The sequence below is a fragment of the Lontra canadensis genome, unplaced genomic scaffold (genome assembly GCF_010015895.1).
Source record: "Lontra canadensis isolate GAN:19392208 unplaced genomic scaffold, GSC_riverotter_1.0 scaffold88, whole genome shotgun sequence".
NCBI classification, from domain to species: domain Eukaryota; kingdom Metazoa; phylum Chordata; class Mammalia; order Carnivora; family Mustelidae; genus Lontra; species Lontra canadensis.
In genome coordinates, this window is record NW_022631082.1 from 6633232 (window position 1) to 6653052 (window position 19821).

Sequence of the window (19821 nt, forward strand, 5' to 3'; positions counted from 1 at the left end):
TTCACACACAGCCTTGCCAGTAGCAAGACAGGTTTATCTCACTCCATGAGAAGCTGGTAAGTCAGGGGGCTCTACAACATCAGGAACACCATTTTTTTTTTTTTTTAAAGATTTTATTTATTTATTTGAAAGAGAGGCAGTGAGAGAGAGCATGAGCGAGGAGAAGGTCAGAGGGAGAAACAGACTCCCCGTGGAGCCGGGAGCCCGATGCGGGACTCGATCCCGGGACTCCGAGATCATGACCTGAGCTGAAAGCAGTCGTCCAACCAACTGAGCCACCCAGGTGTCCCAGAACACCATTTTTTTTAAAGATGTTTATTTTTTTTATTTTTATTAAAGAGTATGTGTGAGGAGGGAGGGGGCAGAGGGAGAATGAGAGAAAGAATCCCAAGCAGACTGCACTGAGCACTGTACCTGATGTGGGGCTCGATCCCATGACCCCAAGCCCATGACCTGAGCCAAAATCAAGAGTTGGATGCTTGAGCCACCCAGGCACCCCTCAAGGACACTATTTTTTATTTTATTTTATTTTTTAAAATATTTTATTTATTTGACAGAGCGAAATCACATGCAGGCAGAGAGAGAGGGGGAAGCAGACTCCCTGCTGAGCAGAGAGCCTGATGCGGGGCTCGATCCCAGGACCCTTAGATCATGACCTGAGCCAAAGGCGGAGGCTTTAACCCACTGAGCCACCCAGGCACCCCAAGGACACTATTTTTTAAATTCACCTAGGGCGCCTGTGTGACTTAGTCAGTTAGGCATCTGCCTTCGGCTCAGGCCATGATCCCAGAGTTCTGGGATCAAGCCCTGTGTTGGGCTTCTGGCTCAGCAGGGAGTCTGCTTCTCCTCTCTCTGCTGTTTACCCTGCTTGTGCTCTCTCTCTCAAATAAAATCTTTTAAAAAGGGGGGGGGGCACCTGGGTGGCTCAGTGGGTTAAAGCCTCTGCCTTTGGCTCAGGTCCTGATCCCGGAGTCCTGGGATCGAGCCCCGCATCGGGCTCTCCGCTCAGCGGGGAGCCTGATTCCCCCTCTCTCTCTGCCTGCCTCTCTGCCTACTTGTGATCTCTGTCTGATAAATAAATAGATAAAATCTTTAAAAAAAGGGCGGGCACCTGGGTGGCTCAGTGGGTTAAGCCTCTGCCTTCAGCTCAGGTCATGGTCTCAGGGTCCTGGGATTGAGCCCCACATCGGGCTCTCTGCTCTCCTCCCTGAGGAGCCTGCTTCCCCCTCTCTCTCTGCCTGCCTCTCTGCCTACTTGTGATCTCTCTCTCTGTGTCAAATAAATAAATAAAATACTTTAAAAAAAAAGATTTATTTATTTGAGACGTAGCAAGGAGAGCACGAACAGGAGGGAGGGGGAGAAGCAGACTCCCAGCTGAGCAAGGAGCCCAATACGGAGCTTGATCCCAGGACCCCAGGATCATGACCTGAGCTGAAGGCAGAGACTTAACCGAGGCGTCTCAGGGTTGATTGCTTCTGAGGCCTCTTCCCTTGGTTTGTAGATGGCCATCTTCTCCCTGTGTTTCACAAGATCTTCCCTTTGTGCATGTCTATGTCCACTTCTCTTTCCCCTCCTCCTTCTTTATTTGAGAGAGAGAGCATGAGTGGTGGGGAGGGGCACAGGGAGAGGGAGAAGCAGGTTCCCCGCTGAGCAGGGAGCTCAACACAGGGCTGGAGCCCAACATGGGGGGCTCGATCCCAGGACCCTGAGATCATGACCTGAGCTGAAGGCAGAGGCTTAACCGACTGAATCTCCTACGGTGCCCCTAATCTCTTCTTTTAAGGACTCCAGTAATTGGATTATGGCCAATCGGTATGACGTTAGTTTACTTTAATTACCTCTTTAAAGACTCTATCCAAATATAATCACATTCTGAGGTACTGAGGTTAGGACTTCAACATGAATTTGGGGAGTGGGATACAATTCAGCCCCATAACTGGTTACCTCTCCACTCCATATAGGTCCCGTGCTGGTCACCAGGAAGCCAGCACTGACCCAGCTACAAAAGGTCTCTGAGTATGCACCGAGGTCCAGAGGACCTCAGGAGTGCATGGTGGGGATGGCATCCTTGATTTCCAGAGCCCGAGGAGCTGAATGGCAGAGATCTGAAGGGTGAGGGGTGGAAGAGAACAGGAGGGGGAAGAGGGCTTGCCTGAGGGCAGCGATAGTGAAGGCAGACCTTGGTGGGGGGAACTGTGGCCTCCCCATTTCCCCACCTGAGGGGATCCCTCTATTCAAGCCACAGCCTCTGGTTATCACAGCAGTTGCAAAATGTTTACCCATCCAGAGTCCATTAATAATTCTGCCCTGTCCTTTTCCATGCTGTAAATTTGTAAATATATGCTTTCATACATTTGGCCCTCAGTTTTGGATTTCCATTTTTTTCCCCTCCCAAATTGTTATAATTACAGTTTATCTTGAATGTATAGGCTCTTCTGACTGCTGATGGAATTTGCCAGGACAAGATAAACTCTCCCCCTTTCTTCACAGCTGGCCATAAGCAGAAGCTAGTCAGCAACCTAAAGATGTAATTTGCAAATGTGATTTTTTTAAAAAATATTTCATTTTGACAAAGAACGAGAATGCACAAGCAGGGGGAGCATCAGAGGGAGAAGGAGAAGTATACTCCCTGCTGAGCAGAGAGCCCAATTCGGGGCTCAATCCCAGTATCCTGAGATCATGACCTGAACCGAAGGCAGAGGTTTAACCCACTGAGCCACTCAGACGCCCCTCTTTCTGAGTTCTGATGATGGTTCTGGTTCACCTAAATGCTGGCTGGGGATAGGAATCCCCTGAAAGGCGTCTTCATTCACACATCCGGTGGTTGGCACTGAGTCTTGCCTTGAACCTCAGTTGGGGCTGCTGACCAGAATTGCTACACATTGCCTGTCCCTGTGGCTTGGGCTTCCGCACAGTATGGCATCTGGGCTCCAAGAGCAAGGGTTCCAAGTCTGGTTGAAGTGGTCTCCTCTCTGACTCCCTAGCCTTGGAAACCAGCATCGTCTCCCCTCTCTGTTTGCTGATGTGTCACCAGAGCCGGCTTGTATTTAAGGGGAAGCATCTAGACTCCACCTCCTCATGGGAGGGAGGTCACATAAAATATTTAGGAAGTGCCTGGCACATAATTAATACTCAATAAATGTAGACATCATCTGTTATCACTCTTGCTGCTATATACTCTATTATTGTGACAAGGATAAGCATTCAAGGAAGAAAATAGATAAGCCTCCCCCTCTCTCTGCCTGCCTCTCTCTCTGCTCCCCCCTCTGTCTTTGCCTGCCTCTCTGCCTACTTGTGATCTCTGTCTGTCGAATAAATAAATAAAATCTTAAAAAAAAAAAAGAACCCAGAAAGAATAATGATTGCTGTTTTCTACCACTAAGTTTGGAGTTGCTACACAGCAATGTATAACCAGAACAATTTGCATTCGCTCATTTAATTAATTTTAATTTAATTTAATTAATTTAATCCCAACAACCCTAGGAGAGGAACAATTCTCCCCATTTGATAAAGAAACAGAGTGATTGGGAAACATTGATAAAGTTGTGGCATGAGTATGTGGTAGAACAGAGATGTGAACCCAGGTGGACCTACTCCAGAGTCAGGTCATAGCCACGTCTCTATGGCCCATATATCTTGATTCCCTCCCCAGCACTCCTTTCCCTTTGGGTCCCAGCACCTGATTTTCCTTTGGGAGCAGCTCTCCACCATCCTCAGTCCATGCAGTTCAGATGGAACTGACCCTACCTTGGGCCTTCAGGCACAAGCCCATGACCCACATCAGGCCATCGAGAGCACAGCATTCCTTTGGGGACAGTGATTGGTTTGGTGATGGGCTCACGATGAGGCAGGGTCACTGAGTGCCAGCACTGGAAATGTTGCTGGCTTTACAGAGAAATAGGCCTATTTTAACCACGGAATCATGTTGTTGCTGGTCCCATCTTTGCTGTTGCGAGGAGATCCTATCCGGTAGTATAGTCAAGAGAAAGATAAAGGGGTGCCTGGTTGGCCCAGTGGCTTAAGCCTCTGCCTTTGACTCAGGTCATGATCTCAGGGTTCTGGGATCGAGCCCCACATCGGGCTCTCTGCTCAGCGGGGACCCTGCTTCCCCCTGCCCCGCTCCTTCCTCTCTGCCTATTTGTGATCTCTGTCTGTCAAATAAATAAATAAATACAATCTTTTAAAAAGAGAGGGAGAGAGAGAAAAATACAAGTAGATTCCTAACATCATTTAAGGACCTAGATACAGCCATTCCTGAAACTTCTCACTGTTGGCTAAATGTGCATTGAACTGAGTTTGTCTCTTGCAGTTGAAAGAGGCCTATCTGCTATTCTCCCAGTGAGGCTCTTCTCTTACAGATTTCCCTCTTCCCTGAGGACAGAGAATGGACCTGGTCTATCACAGCTGTGTCTGGGTACAGGCGCCATCCATCAATCTTATTCGATTGAATAGAACTAAAAGGCACATTTCCCCTGTTTTCCTGGTGAGGAAATGGGCTGTCCTAAGGCTTTTGGATAAGAGCAGGATCAGGAGTAGCACTTACATCCCAAATTTGAAATCTGAGTCAAGTTCTTTGTCTTACATCAGGAACTGGGATTTGGAAGAAAAGGGAGGAAGAAATAATGATGGGGAGATCATGCCAGCAACTGCTGGGTCGACTTAATCAGAGGGAGGGCCATGAAGTTTGTCTTGAGGTCTACACAAGTCAAGGAGCTTCCTCACGTGCCTGATGGCACACAGTGGGGAGCGTAGCTCTTGCCCTCGTCAGCCCCTCTTCTGGACCCCTCTCCATTTCTGACACCTGGATATTCCGAGTTGTGAAAGTGCTCAGAATACAGGCTGTCATTTACATGCTGGTGTGTATCACTTGCTAACTGTGAGACCTGAGGATCTGAAGTTAGACACCGATCACTTTCTGCAAGCTATTTTGCCACCTAGTTCCCCAAGAAGCAGCCACATCACAGTGCTCTAGTTGGAGACTTTATTCAGGGAGGAGAGGGGAAGATGAGCTAGAGTTGGATTCTTTGTCTAGTCACCTGGAGAAGGGCGAGTGTCTGGGACTCCAGGAAGGAGAGACAGGGCTCTGGAAACTAGAAGGCAGAGCGGGAGAGAGGTGGAGCTTTGGGTATCTTGAGGGGCCGGGTCAGGGGAAGGGACTCCCATCTCCCAACCAAGGCCCAGCGCTCCCTAGGGGCCGCTGCCGCTTCCACTGCCACTCCCGCTGCCCGCGGCATCCAGGATCCAGGTGCGTGAGCGGCGGGCACGCAGGAAGGTGATTTCTCGGGCCTTCCCTTCCTGTCTGGAACCCGGCAGTACCGAGGTGGAAATGTTGAGGCAGTGACCGGCGCCAGGAGCTGCCACCGGCATCGCGTAGCCCAGAACCGAGCGGCAAAGTTCCGCCCCGTCAGCGAAGGTCTGGGGGAGGGGGTGGACTTAGGGTCCGAGTGGGCGGAGCCCAGGTACTTCTGGGGGCGTGGCCTTCGGGCTGAGGGGAGGGAGGGCTGAGGGGCACGGCCTTGGAAAAGGAAAATCCCGGACTTTGCAAGTAGGGTCCGGTGTAGAGGTGCCGTCTAGGGGTGGGCAAGTACTCACTTTGGGTCCTACGGAGAGTGTGGGGGCGGGGCCATAACAGGAACCGAGTCCTGGGAGGGCGAGTTATTTTTACTGGGTCTCATGGTTGGGGTGGGGGAGGGCCAGATTAAGGCTGAGGCCTTAGGGAAGGTGATCTGAGCTTCTGGGTCTTCCAGGGGTAATTGTGGATGGGCCTAGAGCAGAGATGGCGCCTTGGGGAGGCCAAATCCAGAGCTTACAGACTTATCCCATTATGGAGATTGGGGTGCGGACGGGGGAAGGGTGGGAGCAGGGGCCTTGGGAGTATCAGTCAGGACCCTGGGGCCTAGGCGGGTTAAGATAGAACATAGTAAGTGGAGGTCTCTCTCCTGCACCTCTATCTCAAGCTCACCTGCTCATAGGTAGGGCAGCCAGGCTCACAGCCCCTCTTTTCTAGGATTGGGAGCCAAGTCGGGCCGCAGGTAATATCGCTTTCACATGTGGCAAACCTGTGGATGGTGTGTAGAGAGAAAGTGGGTAAAGTCTCCGCAGTCGCGTCCTAGCGGGTTTCCAGCCCTCCAAGTCTTCGCTTCGTGTATATCCCGCCCCCAGATCACCCTGCCCTATATTCTCCACACATACCCAGGGCCCTGGCACAGCTGACCTCATCCCAACAGACTTCGGCCAGCCCCTTGCATTCCCCACCTTCTTAGCATCTCTTTTCTATCAGGAGGCCCCGCCCCTTAAAAGCCCAGGTCTATGGAAGGTGTCGCCTCGGTACAGCCAACCTCAAATGCCACGTCCTTTACAGGCCCCGCCCCTTTCCATCTGGCCTCTAAACGCTAGGCCTCCAGTTTAGACCTTGGCCTTGTTGGAGGCAGGCCACACCCCTTCAAACACTAGGCCGAGGAAACTGCCCATCCGGCCTTTGGTCCCGCCCAAACCATAGGACACGCCCCTCGCGCCCCGCCTCCCATACCAGACATCGCAGAGCTCGGAACAGAGCGGCTGCGCCTGGCGTATCCCCAGTAACAGCAGGCGGAAGCGACTGTGGAGGGCAACTTGGAGGTGTCCCAGAAAGGATTCGCACCTGAACATCGGGAAAGAGAGGATCATTTGGGTCAGGATGCGCAAGGGCGGTGGTCCCTGGCAGGGTTAACTGGAGCAACGAACACAAGGAAAGGCTGGCGAGTACCGTACTCACCCGGGGCTCGGGTCCCCACAGCGTTCTGGGGCCATCCCAGGGTCCAATGCCTCTGGTGTGTCCATCTCTGACAATAGGACAATAGGAGCATGGAGAAGGGGACTCCTGTGAGTTAGGGTCTTGTATCCTCAGGATTGGGGAAGCAAGGCATGGGGGTCCCCTGAACATAACCCCAGTTATGTCAGTGCCGCCCAAACATTAAACTTAAATAAAGACACTTCTCTTGGGACACAAATGCAATTTCGAATAATAATAATAGTTTATCATAATCAGCTTAATTATGTCCCTGATAATGGTATGTTTTCATATACTTACATATACCGCTTTACAATACCCCTAATGAGGTAGGTCTATTATTTTTTTCCCCCTTTTTAAGGGTCTACAAGAAGCCCAGAGAGGTAAGTGACTTGCTCAGAATCAACCAGTTATGAAGTGGCAGACCTGGGTTTGGGATTTGAATCCAGGAAGTCTGACTCCAGAATCTGTGCACTTTAACGAATATTCCCCCCCCTTTTTTTTTAAGATTTTATTTATTTATTTGACAGACAGAGATCACAAGTAGGCAGAGAGGCAGGCAGAAAGAGAGGGGGAAGCAGGCTCCCTGCTGAGCAGAGAGCCTGATGTGGGGCTCGATCCCAGGATCCTGGGATCATGACCTGATCGGAAGGCAGAGGCTTAACCCACTGAGCCACCCAGGTGCCCTTCCCTTTTTTTTTTTTTTTTTTTTTTTTTTTTTTTAGATTTTTATTTATTTATGACGGAGGGAGGTAGCAAGAGAGGGAACACAAGCAGGAGGAAGCTGGAGAAGGAGAAACAGGCTCCCCGCTGAGAGGGCGCCAGATGAGGGACTAGATCCCAGGATGCTGGGATCGTGACCTGAGCCGAAGGCAGACACTTAATGACTGAGCTACACAGGTGCCCCACTACCATTCTTTTTTTTTTTTTTTTTTTAAGATTTTGTTTATTTATTTGACACACACACAGAGAGCACAAGCAGCGGGAATGGCAGGCGGGGGGAGAGGGAGAAGCAGGACCCTGGGATCATGACCTGAGCTGAAGGCAGAAGCTTAACCGAACCGACTGCGCCATCCAGGTGCCCCTTTAACTACCATTCTTTAGCACAAGCCCTGACTCCCCATCTTCCCCCACACGTGTCACCCCAAGCCCCTCTCATAAGGAGATTCTGGTATTGCTATGGTGAAATGGGATTTCTTAGGTGTTGGAGGTTAGGCAGGGTCTGGAGTGCTCACCTGCAAGGTGCAGCTGGCTTGTGCCAAGATCGGCTGCCAGCCTGTGGTGTCTCCGGGACATAGCTGGGAGTGGGCGGCTTCCTCCACAGGCTCCCAGCAGGATCCAAGCCAGGGTCAGTCCTAGGGCCCAGGTCAGGCCCTTGGGTCGAGTGTGGCCCCTGCAGGCCATGTCCACCTGAGACAAGAATCAGCTGGGGTATGGGGTAAGGTTTGGCTGACTCTATCTGGGAGCTCAGGGTTGTACCCTCCTGATGTGGACCCAGGAGACAGTGCCAGGGAGAGCAGAGAATGAGCAGTTGATGGGGAGGCAATGATCAAGAACCTTCAAATCCCAGGGGATCATCAAGTCCTGCCTCTGACCCAGGAGTCCCTTCTCACCCATCAGACTCATGTCCCCTCCCTTTAGGCCCAAGGGCCCCCTCCTCTAGCTGGACCGTGGTGCCCCTCCCCCTCACACCCAGCAGGGTCTCCCACCCTGTTGGCCCTTAGGTGATCCCCTCTGTCTTCAGAACTAAAGGGACTCCCCAGCTCTTTCAATCTCTCTCTTCTGTCCAGTAATTCCTCTCTCTCTTCTGCCCAGTCTCCTCCCTCCCTCTTGATCCGTGCTGGCCCCTCTCATGGTCACCTTCTCTAGGCCCACAATCGGCTTAGGGGCTGCCACCAGAGCTGGTCCTTCGGAGCCAAGCTTGGCTGTGGCAGGACTCTAGTTTTGCCACTGGGGTTCTAAAGCTGTACGGTAGGGGAAGCTGAGGGTCTGTGGAGACAAGACAACTCCCTCCCCTCCCCTGTCCCCTCTGGCCACCCCTCACCTGTTAACTGGACGGTTGTCTAGGGTGCTGCTGAGACACGGCAGGGTCAAGTGCAGGAAAGAGTGGCGGCCAAAGGGGTGTGGTTTGATGCAGAGGAGGAGTTTCCCATTGCCCCACCCCCTGCTCCAACTGACCAAAGGCCAGGGGACCTGGGACTGCTTTGTATATATCTTTGCATTGACCTTTATGTTGAGATGATGGCTTAAACTCTATGTGTATGTGTGTTGGATGAAAGTGTGTTTGTGTGTCTGTGTGTGTGGAGAGAGTGTATGTTTGTTGTGTGAGGGTATAGTATGTGTGTCTCTTGGTTGACTGGTTGTATGTGTGTGTGTGTGTGTGTGTATTCAAAATCTGGGTGAGGAAGTCTTTATGTGTTCCAAGCCAAGTGTGTCAAATTGGGTAAGATATAATAAATGTGAGGGGGGGGTATGTAGGGTCAGGATGGCCATCCTGTGAAAATATTGTGGATGAGTCAGTGGATAAATGCTGTTGACCATGAATGGTGACCATTAGTGAACAAGGGGGTGTTGACCTGTGTGGAGAGGGTGTGTCTGTATCTGAAACGCGCGTGTGTGTGTGTGTGTGTGTGTGTGTGTGTTCCTCTGCAGTTTCTGTGAATGTGAGTTTTTTGCAAACGTTCTCTCAACTCATCTATTCATTCAACAAATGTTTATGGAGCACCTATTGTGTGTCAGGTTCAGGGGATGCAGTAGTGATCAAGAAATGAAAACCTCAACCTTGGGATGCCTGGGTGGTTCAGTCAGTTAAGCATCTGTTTTTGGTTCAGATCATGATCCCAGGGTTCTGGGATCAAGTCCTTCCTGCCTAAGGCTCCTTGCTCAGCAGGGAGCCTGCTTCTTCCTCTGCCTGCTACTCCCCACTTGTGTGCACTCACTCTCTCTCTGACAAATAAATAAATAAAATCTTTTTTAAAATCTTTTTTTTTAAGTTTTTATTTATTTGACAGACGGAGATCACAAGTAGGCAGAGAGGCAGGCAGAGAGAGGAAGGGAAGCAGGAGCCCCGCTGAGCAGAGAGCCCGACGCTGGGCTTGATCCCAGGACACTGGGATCATGACCTGAGCTGAAGGCAGAGGCTTTAACCCACTGAGTCACCCAGGCGCCCCTTAATTTAAAAAAAATTTTATTTATTTATATGAGAGAGAGACAGTGAGAGAGAACATGAGAGGGGAGAAGATCAGAAGGAGAAGCAGACTCCCTGTGGAGCTGGGAGCCTGATGTGGGACTCAATCCCAAGACTTTGGGATTATGACCTGAGCCGAAGGCAGAGGCTTTAACCCACTGAGCCACCAAGGCACCCCTTAAAAATATTTTTTAAAAAAGATTTTATTTATTTACTTGAGAGAGAGAACATGAGAGGGGAGAAGATCAGAAGGAGAAGCAGACTCCCGGTGGAGCTGGAAGCCTGATGCGGGACTCAATCCAAGACTTTGGGATCATGACCTGAGCGGAAGGCAATTGTTTAACCAATGGAGCCACCCAGGTGCTCAAATAAAATCTTCTAAAAAATTCACCTTCCAAGAGCTTACATTCTAGTGGGAGACCCTGGCGAGACGAGCAGTCCTGTAGTGTGTATGTGAGTGTATATGTGTGTCCATGTGTTGTGTGGGTAGGATACTGTGTCTGTGTGTTGGGTGAGAGTTTGTGTGTAGCTGAGCTTCTCTTGGTTTTTGTATTATGTGTGTGTGCTTGTGTCTGTTGAGTGTACATGTTACTTGTGTGTGTCTGCATTTGCTGAGTGTGTGTATGTCTGTTTTCTCAGTAGGTGCTTGCATGTGTGTGTCTTTGCAGAGCATGAGTTTATGTGTATATGTGTTTGTGTGTGCCTGTGTTTGCTCATTATCTGTCTGTATTCTGTGTTTTTGTGTTTGCATACGATTCAGTGTGTCTGCGTTTGCTAAGTGCATATTTGGAAACGTGTATGTGTGTTTGTGTGTGAGTCTGTGTTTGCTGAGAATGTGTATGTGTGTGTATTTTTGAGGAGTACATATTTGCAGCGTGTGACTATGTGTATGTGAGTCTGTTTCCTGAGCATGTGTTGGTATGTTCGTGTTTGTGTGTATGTTTGCAGTGTGTGTGTGTACCTGTGCTTGTAGTGTGTGCATATGTGTTTTTGTGAGCAATGACCACTACCACAATTCTCTTTCCCTTCTCAGGCTAATGCAGAGTTTTTGTTTTGTCTCTTTCACTGAGGAACTCCCAGATCTCAAAACACTACTTTGTACACAGTAGGTGCTCAGCACTTGTTGAGTAAATTAACGAATCAGAAGGTCCTGTCTCCTGGCCCCTCCAGGGGTACCCACACAGTGATGTCCTATAGGCGTCAGCAACCAAGACCTAATGGATCTAGCCTTCCCCTAGTCCATTTTGGGTAGTACAGGGTGCTCGTGTGTCATATATGTCCAGTCTTTGGGCTGTGCCTCCTGCCAACCCTTCCCCTCCCCTGACCTCAGCCCCCAAACCCGCCCTCGGAATTCAGCACCGCGGACAGGAGCGTGTGAGATCAGCACCACGGAGAGCTCCCGAGACAGCTTGCTTTAGAAGGGGCGACAAGAGCGGAGTCTGGGACTTTGACAGAGAAGTTCGAAGAATAGACTTAGCGGGATGGCAAACAAACATGCGGACAAACAGAGACAGAGAGAAACACTGAGATAACTCAGGCAAAGGCGCAGAGATGAGGAAACAAATGTCTGGGGAACACCTGGACCTAGACCTTGTCGTCGCACTCATTGACCGGCAGGGGTCGCTCCCGCCCAGTGACCGCGCCCTCCAGGGCTTTCCGGTCGCCCCCTCCCCACCCTGTCCCCTAATGCCTAGAGTGGGGAGGTCACTGATGCTTTCCACACTAACTCTGGGAAGCATGGTCGGCTTGGTCTCAGCTATAGGAACACTGCGGGTGTGTGTGTGTGAAAATCGCGTCAGCTGCCCCCCCTCCCAAACTACCACTAATCGGTCCTATAAATACAGCCCAGCCTGACCTGGCTACTTAATCCTGACGGTGAGGGAGGGGGTCGTTAGAGGGGCGTTCCCCGAGGAGGCTCTGACTGGGAAGGGGGGCGGTATATGCAGGCAAAATGTTTGTCTGTGGGAACAACTCCCTTGAGGATGGGTGTCCTCAATGCAAATGTCACTCTGTAAGAATGTATCTCTTCAGGATGTGAGGGTCTCGTGGGTGGGAACAATTTCCCACAGAGAATATGGTTTTTAGTGGGTCTTTCTTTGGGGCTATCTTTACCAGGCTCTCCAAGGAAAATGTCACCCGTGGGGATTTTTCTCTGAGGAAGTGTCTCTTCTTGGGGGCGGCAGGGGGCTTTGAGAAGAAGCGCTACCTCTCAGAGACCATCTGCCTTAGGAATGATTTTCAGGGCGAGAGGGGAGTTTCTGATTGAAGAGGACCTCGGGTGGAGACTATCAACCCGTGGGAATGAGTCTCCCTGAGGGGGTCGCTGAGGGGAGGGGTGGGTATCCGCATAAGGAATAATTTTAGTGAGAATGTCTCCCTTGGGTGTTTCTTGGGTTGGAGGTCTACCCATGGGCATGTCTCTCCCCTGGGGTGGCTCTACTTATAGGGGTATCTCCGTAGCTTGACTCCCTTGGGGACATAGGGAAGCTCCTCCCTCGCTTGCCCCCTCCCACCCCGCAGCGCGGGCAGCCTTGGCCGAGGCCAGGCTCGGGCGCCCAGACGCAGTGACGGCGCCGGGTCCGCCCCACTTTGCTCCGCCCCCACCACCCCCCAGGCCCCCCCCACCCGCCGCCGCCGCCGCCGCCGCCGCCGCGGTCCCCGCGGCTTCTCACTCCCTCCCTCTTCCCTCCTCCCGCCGCCGCCGCCGCCGCCACCTCCCTCCTCCCTCCCCGGGGCCGAAGCCGCCGCCGCCATGGACGATTCGGGCCTGATCCGCCGCCGGAGGCTGCAGGTACGCGGCGGGCCGGGTCCCGGGTGGTGGGGAAGGGGTCGGCGTCCTGAGGCGGGGCCCGGCAGGGGGCGAGAGAACTTGCGCCCGGGCCAGCCGGGGCGCCCCCTCCCACGGCTTCGGGATGCTACCAGAGGGGAACACTGTAGCCGCGCGTCCCGCCGCGCTGGCGACCCCGCCCCTCAGGCGCCGCCCGGGGATCCAGGGAGCTGACGGAGGGGTGCAGCCTAGCGCTCCCCCTCGAGGATAGCCCTGAGGGGCACCTGGTCCTCCGGAGGAGGAGGGGGCTGGGACCGAAGTCATCGCCCTGGCGCAACGCCAGGCTAGGGGTGAGGGGGCGCAGAGCAAAGTTATTGCCCCAGGGCTCGCGCCCCTCGGGGCCACCGGCGCTGCAGAGGCCGTAAACATGTTTATGCTGCAGCGTCTCCCCTTTCTACCCTAGGAACCCCTTTCTGAGGCGTGGGGAACCCCTGCGACCTCCATGCATCTGCCCGGCCACCAGGATTCTTCCTACTGCCCTAATTGGACAGACACCCTAGACAGCCTCCCTCCTCACTCTTCATTCCCCCTCCTTTCACTACCCATCCGCCCCCCCTCCCCGCCCCACCGCCTCGAGATCCTCAAGTCCAGCCCAGCTTGTGGGTGGGCGGGAGCGATTTTTAGCTCCTTGCAGCCTTAGAAGATACTGGTCTCTAGGCTGCGCAGGCGCGGGACTGAGTCCACTGCACAGAGTGGGACACTGAGGATTGTGGAGTGTGGGGAAATCCAGGCTTCAGGAACTGCCACCTTCAGGATGGGTGGGGACTCAGGCTGAAAAGGGTTCTCCTCTACTATCTTCCTCGTGCGCTTCTAAGGGATAATAGGAAGGTTCGATGTTGCTCTTAAACTGACCCCAGCAAGGAAACTGATCAAAGCTTCACCCCAAGGCCTGCCTGGGGTCTGGTCCTTGTGAGGCTTCTTGGAGCCCAGACCCACGCTAAATAATCTGGAAGAGTTTAGATAAAGCCTAGGTGGCCCCAGACTCTAAGCTACATACCTAGCCTGGAGCTTGAAAAAAGGGGAAGATTCAAACCCTCCCCCAGGGCCATGTCCATTTCAGGACTCCTCTAACCCACACTATCCCTGAGGTTGGAGACCAAGGTTAACTGACCGGTCATTGCAGCAGGAAAAATCTGAGTCAGATGATAGGAAGGACTTCCCAGGTAGTCTGGATGATGCGGGAGCCAGACCTGGGTTGGAAAAACTAATTTGCTTTCAGACAGAACCCAGATGGCTCCATCTAAGAGCCTTGGGCTCTCGAAGTCTCCTCTGGATTCCCACCTCATCTTAGCGCTGGAGTGGGAGAAGAGGTTCTGACAAAAGGGAGGGAGAAGCGGCAAAGCCAGAGCAGGTGCTGAAGCAGCCAGTCTGGTTCCGCGCGGTCGGGTCCCCTGGAAAAGGGCGGAAAGGGGCGGGGCCTGCAAGGGGGTGTGTTCCCGCCCTCCGGGCCGGCGCCTACTCCCATTGGCTCAGCGCCACGCGGGCCTTCCATCTCTTCCTCAAGGCTCCGCCCCCAGCCCGGGATCCGCCCACTCCCCCACCCTTCCTTCCTGAGGCATCTTCTGGGCCAGGCTACCCTCCGGAGTCCTGCCCCTACCTCTTCCCCTCTGGCAGGGTTAACCACTTCACTGCCTTGGATACATCCTCACACACTGATGCAACCCTTTAGGAGCTGTTTCACAACGGCGGAGCGCCCGAGGGCCCCCAACTGTGTGCAGGTGGGATCGTATATACTTACAGCATCCTGAGTTCGAAAGCCCTGTCCACAGCGCCGTCCATCAATCCCAGGGAGAAGCAGAATCCGCTTGGCTGAGCGGCTCTGCAGCTCGTGATGGAGGTGGCGTCTCTTTACTCTGACGTTGAGGATCCAAATCCTCTACAGCTCCAGTTTGCCCTTTTCTTAGACTCTAGGATGTTTAGGGGCGCTAGCAAATGGAGCTAGGTTCCAGGACTTCTCCGGGAGGTGTTTAAAGGAACCCCAGGGGCTTACCCTCGAAGGCTGAGTGTACCCGGATCTGGAATCCTGGGCTCCGTGGCCGGAAAATCCAGGTCTAGATTTCGCTTGGGCCATTGCAGTCGTCCCGCCCAGCCGGCTAGCCGAGGCTCATTCAAACTGATCCTGCAAAAACAGAGAGAAAACCTGGAATGGATTTCTGGTCATCCGTGGCTCAGGAAGGCAGGGCTGCCCAACCTGGACAGCGTTCTCTTTGACTCCAACCGTATGTGTATCCTCTGTACATGGGAGTGGGAGGTCCCTTTGGCCCATCCTCTTTCATGGAGCATGTCCATTCACAATAACTCCTGTTCCTATGACCTAATATTTATTGAGTGCTTACTGTGTACCAGGCATCATGCTAAGGTGCCAGGCACCTGAATCAGTTCACAGAATCCTCTAGGAGAAATGGACTGTTGGGAGGTCATTTGCCAAGGTTATAAGAGGCAAAGCAGGGATTTGAGCCCAGGGCTTTCTGCTGTCAGGAGATCCTAGAAAGGATCTAGAATGTCCCTTATTTTCCCCATGTTGGAGTACCCACCAAAATGCTTTTGAAACCCTCACTAGAATCTTTCCCTCTGTGGCTCCTCCACCCAACCTCCTTTATTCACTTTGGCCTGTGGACAGAAAACAGACTGGAAGGTAACACTCCCTTTCCCCACTGCTCTCCTGGGAAAGGGCACCGAATTCCATAACTTCTGATCTCTGTAGTGGCTTCCTGAGTGCTTGACAAACAGAACACAACCTTCCTCTGGTGTGGAAACATACTTTTAATATTTAGCGGGGCGCCTGGGTGGCTCAGTGGGTTGAGCCTCTGTCTTCGGTTCAGGTCATGATCCCAGGGTCCTGGGATTGAGCCCTGCATCAGGCTCTCTGCTCGGCAGAGAGCCTGCACCCCCCCCCCCCCCCCCCACTTGTGATCTCTGTCAAATAAATGGGTAGAATCTTTTTTTTTTTTAAGATTTTATTTATTTATTTGACAGACAGAAATCACAAGTAGGCAGAGAGAGAGGAGGAAGCAGGCTCCCTGCCGAGCAGAGAGCCCGATGTGGGGCTCGATCCCAGGACCCTGGGATCATGACCTGAGCCGAAGGCAGAGGCTTTAACCCACTGAGCCACTGAGCCACCCAGGAGCCCCCAAATGGGTAGAATCTTAAAAAAAAAAGTTAATATTTAGCAATTATCATCATCACACCAGATCAAAAAGACCTCTTAGCCATCATCTAATTCCCATTTCCAGTTTTAGTTTTGAGCCATCCTAACTACCTCACCTTCAACACTGAATCTGGCTGGGAGTGGGATAGAACCCTTGGGATGGGGTGTGGAGTCATTCATTCATTCAACCTTTCATGCTTGAGCATGCCAAGTTCATTCCTGTCTCCCTTGGGACCTTTGCAGTTCCCTTTATCTCGAATGCTCTTTCCACAAAGCCTCCCACGGTTGGCTTTTATTTTTTCAACAACTGTCTTAAAGGTCATTTCCCTAGAGCAGCCCTCTGACCATCTTTTCCTTCTCCTTGCATTTTCCCCTCACATCATGTTAGTTTTATTCATGATACTTATGAATACTTAAACTTAGCTTGTTCACTTCTATATTAGTCTTGTGTATTGTATGCTTCCCTTCTCTAAATGCCAGTCCCAAAAAGGCAGGAATTTTTCTCTCATTCGCTGCTGTGTCCGCAGTGCCTAGGACAGGGCCTGGCATACAAGAGGCGTTCAAGAAATATTTTCAAATAGGCTCTTGTTTCCTTTGCACAAATGCACATTGAGATGTCAACTCGGGAGTCCTGTTTGGGGCTTTGTACAGGCTTGTCTCTGGGGTCGGGAGAGAAATCACTCTGGCACCTTCTCCTCCAAAGAGCCCTGCTTTCCGGGCATAAGGAAGGGTGCAGGTGAGGTTGCTGATGAGGGGCTCGTCCCACCCAACATTTGCTCCTCCAGGGGGTGACAGGGCTTGCAGACAGCAGCTGCTGGTCCTCGCTGACCTCATCCTTTTGCCCCTTTGCCTTCCAGAAGGATTTGCCTCTGCCCCGGAAAAGCAGCAGGTGAGCCTGGGGGAAAGATGCACAGGGCTGGCCGTCCCTTCGCGAGCCAGGGTGGGGGCGCCAGGGGCGCGCGCGGGCGGGGCCTGGCCCACTGGTGCACAGGAGCGCCCCCTTCCGGCAGGCTGCAGTGGCACGGCCCTCCCTTCCCCCGCCCTCCCCTACCCGCTGCGGCTCCAGCCTCCGCCCCGCGCGCTTGCTCCCCGCGTTGCCGCCGCCACTGCCGCACCTGCCACCATGTCGCCGCCGCCGGGTCATGTCTGACTCTCTCTGGACCGCGCTTTCCAATTTCTCGATGCCCTCCTTCCCTGGCGGCAGTATGTTCCGCCGCACCAAGAGGTAGAACCCCCATCCCTCAGACCTTGACCCGGCCCTCCCCACCAAAGCCGTCCCTCTGGCCGCTGCCGCAGGGCGGGGCCCGGGATGCTGCACCCGGTCCAGCAGCGCCAGAGGTGCCCGTGCTGCCCCTTCCTACGGGGGAGGGGGCTGAATTGGGGACTGTGTGGGCCGAGACTGGGGGGACTGTATGCCGGAGAGGACGGCCGCGGGGTGGGGGGGGGAGGAGGCTGCGCCGGGTGGGGGGTTGAGGCGCCTTTGTCTACTGGCGCTGCGGGCTCCGGCAACCCAGTGGGGGTAGGGGAAGAAGGGGAGGGTGGGGGACTTGGCACCCTCGGAACAATAGCCGCAGCCTGGCCTCCCCCCGCCCCCCATGCCGCGTGTTCCTGGCCTCGCTAATATGCTCCGTCACTGTGGTGGGGGGTGAGGGCAATGGAGGGGCTGGGGGCTCTGTCTTCAGAAGCTGGGACCCTGAGGGGCAGAGGGGAAGGGGGGGCTTTATCAAAGCACAAACTACCCCCCCACCAAGAATACAGCCTCATAAAGAAAATAGTGACACACAGCGTCACGTAGGACATGATGTCACACACATACACACACTACAGCCCCAGTGGCCCAGATACACCCTGGAGCCATCACGCATGCAGTGGCCATAGGTCTGAGTCATGCCCAGACACACAGGGGGACCACCAGTGTCACACACAGACGAATAAGCCCACAGCTACAGTGCTGTGTACACCCAGTAACATGTCACATGCGTGGTGATACACACACACACACACACACACACACACACAGGATTCAGGCATCCAAGATGCACACATACATATGTATGGCAAAGACATCCATGCACCTAACTATGTCACAGCACATCATATCACCTAAGCATGTCACATGCGGTATTACACGGATGCAGAATACGTGACACAGGGAATCTTGCAGAGATAGAGAGACACAGTGTTGCACGTTATCACATGGGAGACTAATTTAGGGAACACCACACATGGTGGCAGGTTCAAACATGCCCAGTATCACAAGGTGTGAAACTCGGACACAATAGATACCACTCGTTACACGTGGTGAATGTCACATACACAAGGACAGGATATCACATAGACTTAGAATGCCGAACAAAGGCGTAGACACATGTAGCAGAAATCATGCACATATGGGGTACAGCCCACGATGGCACATCTAGCCACGGACAAGTGGCATTGCACACCGTGTCACACAGACGCACAAAAGTACAGGTTGTATCTTATGAGATAAATCCAACCCAGTGCTGAGCCCACACCCTGGGTACCACATGTGGATACATGCAGGGAATGTCATGTGAAGCCCCAAAGAGTCTTACACAGGCACTTGGTATCTCCAATGGTGTCGCATGGGCAACATGTCTACTATTCCATGACTGACACTGTGCCCACATGGTCATACATGCTGGGGCCTCTAGCATGTCCTCTGAGCCATCCTCTGGAGGCACTTCCAAGCACCCACAGATAGGACACAGGTGGGGATCTGAGATGGGAAGGTGGATGGTTGGGTTCACAAACTCACTGGGCTGTGCTCTGGCCCGGTCCCCTTGCCTCGCCTTCCCTGCAGCTGCCGCACCAGTAACCGGAAAAGCCTCATCCTGACCAGCACTTCGCCCACGCTGCCGCGACCCCACTCCCCACTGCCTGGACACCTGGGTGAGACAGGTGGTGGGTGTGGACCAGACCGGAGGGGGTGTGGCCACCGGTTAGGGGCGTGGCCACGGGGGGAGGGGAGGGGGCACAGTCAAAGGGTGTGTCGGTGCCGCAGGACCGGGCCGAGTCTGGACAGAGGAGGACCCGGACTGGGCAAAGGGCGGGACCATCCTTGTGTGGCCTTGGTCAGTCGGCTGAGGGACAGGCATTGGTGGGCAGAGGCCCAAACGGGGCTAGATTTAAAAAGGGATGGGGCTGAAGGGAGGAACCATACCTGAGGACCGAGGCCATCTCAGATGAAGACGGAACCGGACTGGAGTGGGGCTGGGCTGACTTGGTAACCAAAACAACTTAGAGAGGCGGGACCACAGCTAAGGGGGCGTGATCCACTCATGGAAGGTGTGACTAGACTAAAGAGGGGAGGAGCTATTGTTTGCAACCCTCTTTGAGGATTGGAAGGCCTGGTGGGATTGTCTCCCACACCAAGCCTTAAGATCCCCCTCTTTCCGCCACAGGTAGCAGTCCCCTGGACAGCCCCCGCAACTTCTCCCCCAACACCCCCGCCCACTTCTCGTTTGCCTCCTCCCGAAGGTGAGTCCCTCTCCCCAGGGCACTAGAACCCTGGCCGGACCCTCCCGACCCACCGTCTGGGCCACCATCTGTTCCCCGCCTAATTGCACCTGAGCCAGGGCCCGAGGGACCCGCAGAGTGCCCCCACGTCCCAGCGGGAATAAGCGCCTGGCCATAGGGGCGGGGCCTATGAGAAGGCGGGGCCAACCGCCCATCCGGAATCAGAGGAGGAGTGGGACTTCCTTTGCATGGAGAGAAAGCGCCTGCGCTCTGAGCCCAGGGTCTCAGTCTCCCTAGCCTCTAGTTCCAGGCCGAGCGTTACCATAGCAACAGGACAGGGAGCGGAGATGAGGTGCGCAAGCGCAGCCTTCATGATGCCCACCGAGGGACTCTCGGTCTCCAACAAGAGG

At 53.5% G+C, this 19821-nt stretch overlaps 2 protein-coding genes across 5 annotated transcripts in view; one reads left to right on the forward strand and one right to left on the reverse strand.

The window, feature by feature from the left end:
* Nucleotides 1–4973: 4973 nt before the first annotated feature.
* Nucleotides 4974–19669, reverse strand: RTBDN (retbindin). Of its 2 annotated transcripts, XM_032884140.1 has the most exons (7): nucleotides 19522–19669; nucleotides 14522–14902; nucleotides 8005–8195; nucleotides 6755–6821; nucleotides 6530–6640; nucleotides 5963–6059; nucleotides 4974–5415 (listed from the first exon to the last, which is right to left on the reverse strand). In XM_032884140.1, the coding sequence occupies exons 3-7, from the start codon at nucleotides 8171–8173 to the stop codon at nucleotides 5188–5190; spliced, it is 672 nt and encodes a 223-aa protein (XP_032740031.1). In that variant the 5' UTR covers nucleotides 8174–8195; nucleotides 14522–14902; nucleotides 19522–19669; the 3' UTR covers nucleotides 4974–5187. The 2 variants fall into 2 exon arrangements, with proteins under 2 accessions (XP_032740031.1, XP_032740032.1); XM_032884141.1 differs by lacking the exon at nucleotides 19522–19669 and having other exon boundaries at nucleotides 14522–14917.
* The window catches only part of MAST1 (microtubule associated serine/threonine kinase 1), a 30951-nt gene continuing 23773 nt past the window's right edge, over nucleotides 12644–19821 (forward strand). For 2 of the 3 annotated variants that reach the window (XM_032884137.1, XM_032884139.1), the window contains exons 1-3: nucleotides 17000–17156; nucleotides 18756–18844; nucleotides 19357–19432. In XM_032884137.1, the coding sequence (XP_032740028.1) occupies nucleotides 17074–17156; nucleotides 18756–18844; nucleotides 19357–19432 (248 nt within the window). In that variant the 5' untranslated portion in view covers nucleotides 17000–17073. Of the gene's footprint in view, nucleotides 12748–16788; nucleotides 16821–16999; nucleotides 17157–18755; nucleotides 18845–19356; nucleotides 19433–19821 lie in introns of those variants that run through there. The other variant, XM_032884138.1, reaches the window with a different exon arrangement.